We start from the raw sequence: 12,269 nt of genomic DNA on the forward strand, positions 1-12,269 counted from the left end.
CATTGAAAGAAGATTTACTACTTACACTAGAAGTCTGATGCACGAAATCTGTGCAAGAGTAGGCCTTCCTTCCCCTGGCTGCCGGGACCTGGGCTTCCCTCGCAGCCCTGGCTTCATCCAGAAGGTCGTCTGGTCTAATTAGCACATTATGCTTTTATTATTATAGACTATTACTTACAAGAGAAGGGTCATGCCATGCCGTGCAGGGCCACAGGGAAGCACCGGGTGTGGTTGGGAAACAAGAAACAGGAGTTGGGGAGAAGCCAGGGCCACCGCCTTTATTGAGGTGCCCATGGGAAGACAAGGCAGGGCGGAGTGAGTAATTCCAGTGGGCACTGGGCTGCAGGGTGTCTCTCGTTGTCTGGGACCTGGCCTTGGGCGATTTAGGGCGGGGGAAATACTGGCTGGGTGTGTGTGAGTTAGACAAGTTGGTGATTGGGACTATGTGTTCCCAGCGGAGCCCTGGCTATTTCTGATAATTGGTAGTTCATTTCTTTCTAGTCAGCAAGATTTTTATGTCAAAACATTGTGAAATACAGAAAAGCCCCCATATAATTATATGATTAATATCATAACTTAGGTGTTACAGCCACTGTGGACTCCCACCCGGCCTGACTGCTATAATTATTGTACGGTGTTCCCTCCTCTCCATCTCACCTTCCCTCTTCCCACCCTCGAGGCTGAGGCCTTGGGTCTTGCCCATGTGCTTTGCAAAGCACCTGTCTTCTGACCATATCATGCTATTTTATAATTTGTCAACCTTTTATATAACAAGGACCCCCACTCTTGGTGTTTCCATTTTTACTATTGGTCTTTTTTTAAAAAAATATATTTTATTGATTTTTTACAGAGAGGAAGGGAGAGGGCTAGAGAGTTAGAAACATCAATGAGAGAGAAACATCGATCAGCTGCCCCCTGCACACTCCCCATTGGGTATGTGCCCGCAACTAAGGTACATGCTCTTGACCAGAATCGAACCTGGGACCCTTCAGTCCCCAGGTCGATGCTCTATCCACTGAGCCAAACCGGCCAGGGCATGCTATTGTTTTTTTTTGTGCCCAGTATGAATTCTATGTCATGTTTGACTTAGTCTAGTTAAGCCACTTTTATGTGCTTGTTCAAGTGACACTTCCCTCACATTTTACTTTTATTTAAGAAATTGGCATTATGTAAGACTTTTAGGAAGGGAAGAGACTGGCTCCCAAATATCATTCTAATTATTGAGCTAGACGGCTGGCAATACCTATCCTAAGAAAGCTTCTCTATTTCTTTGTTTCTTTTTCTCGTTCACAAATATCTTTATTGAGCAACTACTATAGAAATGAAGAACCCAGGATACATATATGAAAAGTCCTTGTCCTTAAAGGGAGGTTGAAGGGAAAATAGGCATAATACTATAATATAATAAAACTCTAATATGCAAATCGACCGAACAGTGGAACGACCAGTCGCTATAATGTGCACTGACCACCAGGGGATAGATGCTCAACGCAGGAGCTGCCCCCTGGTGGTCAGTGCGCTTCCCCTGTGGGAGTGTTGCTCAGCCAGAAGCTGGGCTCACGGCTGGTGAGCTCAGCGGCAGCAGGCAGTCATCTCCCGAGAGGTTCCGGACTGCGAGAGGGTGTAGGTTGGGCTGAGGGACAGCCCCCCGACCCTCCTCTGCAGTGCACGAATGTCATGCACTGGGCCCCTAGTAAAATATAAGTGGAGCAGTGCATCCTAAGGAAGGTTGAAAGAAGAGGAGGAAGGAGTTTCTAAGTTAGCTGCCTGCATCAGAGACAACTTCTCTTGGAGCAGGGGTGGGGAACATCCAGCCTGTGGGCCGTGTAAGGCCCGAGACATCATTTGGTCTGGCCCTGCCAAGGCATTAGGGGGAGTTAATTGAATGTTTGACCAAATATGGCAGGCTACCTTTTAAGCTGATAATTGTGTATGGCCTGTGAGTGATGTTACAAGTATCCAAATGGCCCTTGACAGAAAAAAGGTTCCCCACCCCTGTCTTGGAGGCTTACACGTTGCTGCATCCCTTTAGAATTGCAGTTTTTGGGGGGTTGTTCATAGCATATAAAAGTAATGCATGCTCCTGGTAGAAAATTTGAAAGTAGGTAAAAGTATATTTACATTCAAGAAGGCTAAATTCCAACCTCATTCCTGAACATAAATGCTTATATTTATTTACAATGAAAACGTATGTTGTGAAACTAGATAGAGGTGGTGGTCACACACCATGGTGACTGAACTAAAAGCCTTGAGGTTTTAGTGTCAGCTTGCCCTTAAGGTAGGATGTCTTAGCTTTCAGTGATCACGGTCAAGATTTCATCTCTCCTTCATCCTGTGTTTTGCCGCATCTTTGATTTTGCAATGACACAGTTATAAGTGACACCAAGAAACTTATCTAACCATGTCTTGCAGCATAAAAACTAGGTATCTGGCTGCAAATGGATGGATTTAGCAACTTCTTTGCTGACTTAGGTTTTAGAACTTTGTGTTTCTGAAATGATTTTGGATTTACGTAAAAGCCACAGAAGCAGCACGCAGAACGCCTGTGTACCCTGCACCCCAAACTCCCCAATTGCTGACATTGTGACCCACCTGAGAAATTGAAGACATGATGCTCTGCTGCCCGCTAATACTTTCATGCGTGTTTCCTCAGTACAAGGACATGCTCCTGTGTGACCACAGGGCAGCCAGCAAAGTCAGGAAGTTCACATCGATCCCAGGTTATCACTCAGACCACAGGACCCATTCAGATGTCGCCCATTATCCAACTGCCCTTTATGTCCAAGATCTAATCCAAAAGTACAAGTTTTAGTGTCTTTTTTATCTCTGTTATTCTGGATAAGTTCCTCATCTTTTTTGTGTGTGTCTTTAATGATCTTTATCTTTTTAAAAAGCATAAGGCAATAACTTTATAGATATTGTTCAACTTGTCTTTAATGACATCATCCCCTGATTTAATGCCCTTTCGTAGACATACCACTGAAACGGTGCTGTGCTCAGCACCCTGTGATAGGACACCCAGTGCGGCCTCATCTTGTAACCAGTTAGGTGAACTTTCATCACTTGGATGAGAATGTATCTGCCTGGTTTCTCCACTGTAAAGTGGATAGTAAATCACAACGATAAAGTGATAAATAATTTATAGGTACTTTGTGTGCTGTCAGCTCTCATTATTCGCAGAAGTTGTGTTCTGTAGAGTCACCACGAGCACTGATGTAGCCAAGACTGAAGCATGGCTCAGGGGAGACACCGGGCTGGATTCCTGCCACAACGTCGCGGCCAGCCCACCAACCCGCAACCTTGCTTGATGTGTGTTTCTGCTCAGCGACACCTTATGGAATATACATTGCTGATTCATTCACATTGAACCCGTGGCCAGCAGCACTGTACCTCCTGCCTGAGAGAAGCTTATCTAACACACGCACTTTCTCTGGGAGGCCTGCCCCAGCCTCTTGCACTTAGAAACACTACACAGCACTTCAGCGCTATGCTTGGGGGTGGCCGGACATTTTAAACAATGAAATGACCAAAAGCACAAAAATGCAAAAAATGTAACAATGTATTGTGAAAAGGACGCTTGTCTACAGTGTGAGAGCTGAAACAAGAGGGCCTTGTGCAACCTCAGCCAAGAATGTGCATCCCGCGACTCCCAAGTCTCGCTGTTTTGTGCATGTCCTCGATTGGCCATGTGCTGCTAGTATTGATTTTATGGGTACAGATACAGCCTAGCGAGCAGGTGAATTTGCAAATACTGAATCTGCAAATAATGAGGATTGAGTGGATCTTGTTCCTGTTAAACTCTAACTTACCATTTTTAGCATCAGTTGAGCTCAAATTGTTTCACACTTGGCCACTGGGAATCCTTCATGCTATCTTTCGGAAATGTCCCCATAATTTTTTGAGCACTTCTTTACTTTCTTGTTCAGCAAGATTTTCCAGGCTCATCTTGCATTTTCTCTGCCCCAGCTCTGAAGTTAGACTATTCTCCAAGAAGGTCAATGTCATTTTAGTGGAAAATGACATTGAGAAACCAAGAACTGCATGCTAAGTAGGCTCATTGCTACTAGGGTGTCATTATATCTAAACCTGTTAATACACAGAGTTAGTAGATGTATACACAGGGTGGGGCAAAAGTAAGTTTATAGTTGTTTATATGGAAAATAATACAATAATTAATAACAATATAAGATAAACTGTGTTTCACATATTCACAACTGTAAACCTACTTTTGCCTCACTCTGAGGGTACACATACACGTACACACAATTTATTATTTATCATCAATCAATTATCACATATCTATATCTAGATATATATAATCTCATGAATTCATACCAATACTTTCAGTTCCAATCTTATACCTAACTGTCTCCTTTCTGTATTTGTACCTACTTTCTCTGGCAGTTAAAAAACCAATTCCCATTATTCTCATTGTCTAGACTTACTTGCTCACTCGCCCTGTGACCAGCCCCAGAGCCAAAGACACAGCCCTGGGTACCTGCAGGGCATGGGCTGAAAGGTAGCCCAGCAAAGGGGAAGGAGGAAGGTGAAAGAATAAAGGAAAATAACTTACAGCTGTTGAAAGTCTGAACTTTGGATAAATTCTTCTTAAATAATAGCAGACTTTTTTTATTTTTAATGAAAGAGAAGGGAGAAACATCACATGTATTTTTAGTTACCTTTGAAATTAGAAGGTTACTCTAGCATACCAAATGGGTATAAAAGAAAAACCAGTTTGATATAAATAGTATCTTTTAAAATATTCATGTGATTCATGTTATCTTCTTGGATTAAAATAATTTATATTTTTTCCCAGATGTTTCAGATTTAACACATTGGCTTTTTAATATAACAGCCGAACCTTTAAATGTTGATATGAAATCTTAACTTTCTAATTTTTAAAATTTGGATATAACATTTTGATTTGCAGTGTTTATAAGAGAACATTGGTCAATTTTATGAAGTACTTTGATTATATTTTTTTTCTGGTATGGTTTTCCATGTTAAAAAATTAAGTTTGCATCTTAATTTTCTCTTTAAAATGTTCATTTAAACTTTAACTAAATTAAGCTATAGAATGTACAAATTAATTTACAGTTAAAAATGATAATAGTGAGTAGTCTTGCCTTCTGAAGTTTTAAATTCGTGTGAATAGCCTATAAATTATAGCTTTAACAACAGTTGCTGCTTATTTTTATGAACTGATTGTATGTCATAGTGTAAAATAACTGTTCTGATCACTGAGATGACTGACTGTAAAATAATGCAGGTGACCTTTTCCTTGAAGGTATGTAAACATTACATGAGTGTGAGTTAGTTCACATGATAAACATGCCAAAAATACAAAACTATACATACAAAAATTTCCTTTTATTCTTCTTTACGAATTTTCCATTCACAGAATATCTTGATGTTATATATATTGAGATGTATACATTTGACTATATATAAATATATTTTTGTTTTTATTTTTACATAAATAGTATATATAAATAGACAATATATGCTGTATGATATATTATATAAAATATAAATATATGCAAATATGATCAAATGTAATATAAACATACATTATATTCATATATATAAATATATGACATATTATATATTTACACACATGTATATTTCTTCAGCAGCTGGCTTTATTCATTAGTAAAAATATTGATTGGAGTTCCTTTTATGCCAGTACGTGCAGCTTATCTCAGGTGTAATTACTGCATAGTATTTTATTATAAGGCTGATGCCATCATTTAAACACTTCCCATTAATGGACATTAAGGTGTTTTTCCCTAAAATTTTGCTGTTATAAGCAGTGAATGCTGACATGAAAACACTTGCACATGCATCTTGAGGCACATATTGGGCAAGTCCTGGGAAATGCATGCCTACAGTTGAGGAGTGGACTTCTGTCTTCCTTGCGAGGCAGCTGGGCAGGTGGCGAGCCCCCAGCTCTGGGCTGTCCTGCTCCTTTGGAGATTTCTCTTTGTTCCAAAGTCCCTGGATTGTCTGACCTGGTAGCCTTACCCCACGTGCCCTTGCAGCTGCATTATTACCTGAGGCTGGAAGTTCAGCTGTCCAGTCATGTGCCAGGCAGATGGCACCCAGATGTCATTTTCTCAGGGAAGTTTCAGTTGGGTGAAGTGAAAACTGTAATTTAGGATTATGTTGCAGGTACTTTACAGTTAGTAGACTTTGGAGTCGTAACAAAGAATGGCATAGTTTTCATAAACTAAAAAATTGCAAATAATTTACTTTAAACCATTTTTGAAACAGGAATCATAGGTTAGATACTTCTTATAAGGATATTTGGATATGGGCATGTTTTAAAAATATGTTATTAAATTTATTTATCCTCTTTGAAAATTAAAAAAAAATGCAAACCCAATCTATTTAATAAAGGAGATAATTTCTAATTGGTCATCAGGTTTTTCTAATTTTATTCTTCAGTATTCTCAAGTATTGCTGAATGGCTATTTCCAGTTCATTTCAAAAACAATTCAATTTTATTTTATTTTCCATCCCTTGTTTATAACATTCATTTGTCATTTTTGTCATTTTATAGACCTACCAAGAGCAGCTGTCAGGATCTTAAGCAACATGACATTCCTTTTTGTGAGTTTGTCATACACAGCTGAGAGTGCCATTGTAACTGCTTTCATTACCTTCATTCCCAAGTTCATCGAGTCACAGTTTGGTATTCCGGCTTCCAATGCCAGCATCTACACTGGTAAGGCACCACCGTGAGAGCACCTTCAAACATGATAATCCTTGACCACTAAACTGAAATGCAATGAGTGAAGAGAACTAACATTCATTCTAACATCAAAGTGTTAAGTTCATTAACAGATACCTTCCCCCCAGATTTCGGGAGGAGGAAGGCTTTGAATTTTTTTTTTTTAATAATAATTGAGATTGTATTGCTGTGTGACGTTACCAACTGTGCTTTGGAAAGGGGGACCTTTGCATTGATTGATGTTTTTATTGTTCTGAGTTAGAAAGAATGAAATAGGCAATGGCATTCACATGTACATCTGGATAAATCTTTTTATGGGTTGGCATGAGTCTTAAAGTGTTATGTTTTTGAACACTGATAATTTGAAATATAGATCAGTTCTATGGTGTCAGTATTTTCCTTTCATAAATGTTGACAGATTTTAATCGAATTACTGGAGATGCTTGAATTTAGAAAGAAAATCTATGAATTTTGCTTTAGAAATTATTTCATGTAGAGGGAAAATGATTTTTGTGAAATTTTTTGGGGCCTTTGATACATGTACCTTAGTACTCAACTCTCAGAAAATTGGGTGCTCAGATATTTGGGAACATGACTTCTCAAATATTGGGGGAATTTTCTGTGTATTATATCATAGGATATTCTGGATATTTTCTTAGTGGTTTCAAAGATGGTCAAATGGTTCAATATATTAAGAAAAGTATATTTAAACAGTTAAGTGGATAATGGCTGTCCCTCCCACTCTCTTCTCAATGTCCTCATCCAAATCCAGCAAGCTTTGATTATCTGAAAATTAACAGGACACGTTATATTATTGTCAAAAGAAAACACTGACTTGGAATATTTGGGTAATCACTTTGTTCTTTCTTTCACTTTGCATATAAAGGCATACATAATTGGATTGCAGGTCCATGTTAGGAATTTTTTTTTATAAGGAGTACACTGATGTGGACCATACTTGTGACATAAAAATATTATATTTTCTCTTGCTTTTCAAAAATGTTTTCCTTATTTTAAGGTACAATGGACAGGTTACAGTTTGGTTGTCAGATAATCTTAACCTCCCATTTCTAGTCTGATTCTTACACTAACCTTTTGTTGAGCACCAGTTCTTCGATAGGGAAACCAAGAGTTGGCTTGTAGCTCCATTTGAAGCCATGTCGCTGTTATGTGTAGCTTCAAGTATTTCCCAAATTTAGAAGTATTACTGGAGAGAAGGTTTAGAGCCAAATAAATGTGAAACTACATATAACAGCTCTGTGGCTTTAAATCAAGCTACAAGCCAACTCTTGGTTTTCTGATCTGCTCTAGAACCTAGAGCACTACTGGGCTCAGATTGTCATCACACTGGGAGCACCTGAGCTCTGGAGGGAGGTGGTGACACCAGGGTCTGATGAGGATGCCATCGAAACACCTTAACTGACCCCATTTGTTGTTGTTGTTTTAAAAAATATACTTTTATTGATTTCAAAGAGAAAGGGAGAGGGAAAGAGAAATAGAAACATCAATGATGGGAATCATTGATTGGCTGCCTCCTGCACGCCTCCACTGGGGATTGAGCCCCCAACCCAGGCATGTGCCCTGACCAGGAATCAAACTGTGACCTCCTGGTTCATAGGTTGACGCTCAACCACTGAGCCACGCCGGCGGGGCCACCCCATTTGTTTTAATCTGTGCAGCAGTGGGTCTGCGTTCACCCTACACTCTTCCCTCTGTGGCCTTTCTGTGAAACTGTTTGGGGCCACCTTTATGATTGCAATGAAATATTATGAAGTTGCTATTGGGAAAAGCCTGAAATGATGGGCAGAGCCCTGAAGGAGGAGTGGAAAAGTTTCACTAGACTTTCTGACTTAAATCAAACTTTGTATTAGTCTAAGGTAGAGTGGTAATTCAAAGGCATTTTGATAAATCCCACCAATTAAGAAAACTAATAGATTTAAGTGAAGTCATAAGGAGGGGCTATTTTCGTCTTGGTCATAGGAGTAAAGCGACAGAAACTTCTGGGGCAGGAGACAGCCAGGGGGCATCGGGGAGAAGTGTTCATACCCTTGTGCATCACAAAACTCTCCCTCGCTCTTTCTCTCAATTGCCCTAAACCTACTCACCAAATGACCAGCCTCCTGTTTGCCCAGTTAGCCAAGTGACTGTTATTTCTTTTGTGATTCTTTTCCTTCATTTACCAGTTTTAAAAACTTATAGCAAATTTGTATAGTGACAAATACACTAAAAAATATATAATGATGAGCTCACAGCTATTTCTATGTGATGCGCTTTAATCTATTGCAGTCATCATTCTATTTGATGCTCCAGTTGTCCAGCCTTTGGCCACTGGGAGCCCCTTCATGTTAGCACCTGTGTCCTTCCCACTGCCTCAGCAACTGTGTGGTTTCCGGGGTGACAAAAGTGACTCGTTTATTGTGTTTCCAGACCTGGGGCCAGTCATGTTCCTCAAGGAGCCCTGGTTCCTTTGAGAGAAAATGAGATTTGGAGATCCCCAAGTTGGACACTGGGGTGCTCACTGCTACGAGGTAGTCATTGTTTCTAGGACTTTTGTTAATAAAAAGAGTAAACAAGTCTTGAGGTTACATTGATATTTCTGCTTTAAATTTAAGATTATAGGTTGCTCTTTGCTCTAATGCTGAAAACCTTTTTTTTTCCTAATGACTTTAATATAACTACAGGTGTGTATATGTGTGTGCACGTGTGTGCGTGTGTGTGCGTGTGTGTGTGTGTGTGTGTGTGTGTGTTACTAATGATGAAATGTGAAATGCAGTTTTAGACTTGTTTGTGGTTCTTTTTGCCCAGAGGCTATCTCTTATGGATATGCAAAATACTGTGACCTAAACTTATTTGAAACAATTCTTCTCTGTTTGGGTTATGCCCACAACCTGATCTGATGTGGAGTTTATTTACTTTTATCTATTTTCATTTTTAGGGATTATTTTATTTTTATGTTTTTAAGCCAAATTTGTTTTTTTTTTAAGTTATGTAAGACAGTTATATGATTTGAGAGTCAAAACCATCAGGTAAAGGACATTCAGAGAGGCCTTGGTTTCATCGCGCTTCCCTCCAGTTCTCACTCCTTCTACAGGCAGTGTTTTATTAGTTTATTCCTCTTATTTCTTTTTGCATATGCAAGTAAATATGTGTGTTATGTATGTCATATATGTACATCCTATACATCAATATTTTATATTATATTAGTACTTCGCCTGTCTTACCCAGAGTTGGCACACTGTCCCCTGTGTGCCGCACTGGAGTAGCATCAGAGACCTTGCTGGTTTCTTTACAGTCACACAGCACTCCATTGTGTATCACAGTCTCTTTGCTTGCCTAGGGGTGGCCATTGGGTTGTGTTGTTTCTTTTGCTATAATGACGTTATTTCTTGATCTGTAGAAGTCATTTTATACTAAATAGCCCATTTGCCTAATATACTTATTTCTTTTTAACAATTTAGTTTAATTGTCCAGCTTCCAGTTTGCCTGTCTCTTGGTAAAGAAGCTGATTCCAGACAGCGGAGGGAGATGCAGAGCTCGTGGATATATTTGTCATATAATACTCAGGTCCCCAGCCCCAAGGCCAAGCATTTACCATCAGATTGTTATAAAGATCAAAAGAGAGAATCTTGCTGGAAGCACTTTTGAAAAATCTATATTGCTTTTGGGAATTCAAATCAAATTAGAGACTTTCCTTCAGGATGAGCCTGTGCGGTGATGGTAAAAGCAGGTGACTTTCGTTGGCCTTGCACACTGAGCCTGGCACATGCAGCCCTACCCGCAATGCTTCAGTGGAGGTCCTTCTCTATCCAGTTCAGGGTTGATGAAACTGAGGGGGACAGAGCAGTTTTTACAAACTGTACACCCCAAACTCCGTATACGGTCTCTAATGTATAGATTGAGCTGGTCCTCAGAAACTGCTTACATTTTAGAATTTTTATCTCATTAAAGTAAGACATATAGTACAGTAGTTAGGAGGATCTGTTTTGGAGGGAGACACATCTTGTTGAAATTCTTGTTCTTCCTCTTCATCTGTCTGTCCATCCATCCATCCATCCATCCATCCATCCTGCACAAATATTTTTAAAGCTTCTGCTATGAGCCTGGCACTGTGCATAATGAGAACACAGAGGGGTCCTATCCTCTGTGGACCCCAGTGGGCTGCTGTGTTCCTGAACAAGTTCATGAACTTCTCTGAGGGTTACAGGTCATGAGGATTAAATGAGGGAACGCGTGTGTATGTTGGCACAGTGTTTGGGAAGAAGATACTAATGACAATGGCAGTGTCCACTTTATGAGACACCCAGGAAAAGGAATCTAAGGCGGAAGAGTGAAACCAGGACTCAGGACGTGTGGACACTTTCATGGGAAAGAGTATCTGGGGGAAATGGATTTGAAGAGTAAGAAGAGAGAGAAAGTGGCTAACAGGAAGTGGGAAAATGAAAGAGAAGGCAGGAGACAATTATGTGAAGGCAGGGCTGAGAGATTATTTCCTCTGCACTGAAGGAGGCCTGCAGACTTCATGTAAATGATAAAGGTGTCATTGCTTTAAGAGTAACACATTATACAGGTGATTTCAGCTGAGTCAGTGTTGCATGAGAGTTACATCTTTTCATCTCTGATTTACTTATTCTTCATTTATTTTTCAACCCCAAATATGTCTGTTTTTTACAACTCTTGGTGGGGGGCATTTTAAGTGTTGTAGCTTCATATATTTGAAGCATGGTGCAGTGAAATGTCAGGTCACCAAATCTCTCAGTTAAAGGGACTGTTTTTGTTTCACTCACCTTTGATGATGAATAGCACAGTCCGTGTGTCTGGGATTAGTTTTCCACGTGCGTACATGTGCACAGGCACAAATGCACAGAAAAATAAAGCCAAACATCCCTCCTAAGGGGTTTCCGGGCTCAGAGGACGGCCAGCCCGGTTTTCTCGGGATTTCTGCACCTACATTCATCGCCCCTGGATGATCGTAGATGTTCAGAATGGCCCCGAGGCTCTGGAGGGCCTTAGTCATCAAAAATACTGTATAGCGTTTACAGAGCAGGGTTCATTTATGTCTAAAAATGGAGTTGAGAAAGATTAGAGAGCTTTTCAAAAGGATGAAAACCCTGGGGGAGGAACGAAGTGTCAGGAGCAGCACAGGAGCGTTTCTGCTACAGCGGGCATCAGGCCCGCGGTCAGTCATCACCCAGGGAACACCCGCAGAGCTGATGACCGGAGGAATGTAAACACGGCGCTCGCTGGCCCGCAGTCTCCTCTTTGGAATGAGGGATTGAATGAGAAGACCTTTCACCAAAGATCAGCTAACAAGCATCCCATCATCCCACTCCCCAACCCCGAAAAGCCTTTGAATTTTGCGAACAACTTCTGGTTCTAGGCATTGAAGTTAGTCATTGTCTCACCATTTTACTTTATATATGTACGGAATACCTTTTCCTGGCATTTTAAATTTCATATATATATAGATATTTTTCCTCCTTTGGTGCATGTGATGGAATGAGGTTGAATTGTTCCACGTTTTGCTTTTTTTGGAGGG

The 12,269-nt window shown here is 40.1% G+C and overlaps 1 protein-coding gene across 4 annotated transcripts in view; it reads left to right on the forward strand.

The window, feature by feature from the left end:
• SLCO5A1 (solute carrier organic anion transporter family member 5A1) overlaps window positions 1-12,269 on the forward strand; it is a 112,695-nt gene that overhangs the window by 52,226 nt on the left and 48,200 nt on the right. For 3 of the 4 annotated variants that reach the window (XR_009449666.1, XR_009449665.1, XM_059672946.1), the window contains exon 5: window positions 6,563-6,727. The exons of the other annotated variant lie outside the window; for it this stretch is intronic. Coding sequence is in view for 1 of the 3 variants with exons in the window: in XM_059672946.1 (XP_059528929.1) it covers window positions 6,563-6,727 (165 nt within the window). In the remaining 2 variants the exon portion in view is untranslated. The remainder of the gene's footprint in view (window positions 1-6,562; window positions 6,728-12,269) is intronic. 4 annotated transcript variants of the gene reach the window in all.

This window comes from Myotis daubentonii, chromosome 17 (assembly GCF_963259705.1).
Source record: "Myotis daubentonii chromosome 17, mMyoDau2.1, whole genome shotgun sequence".
NCBI lineage: Eukaryota > Metazoa > Chordata > Mammalia > Chiroptera > Vespertilionidae > Myotis > Myotis daubentonii.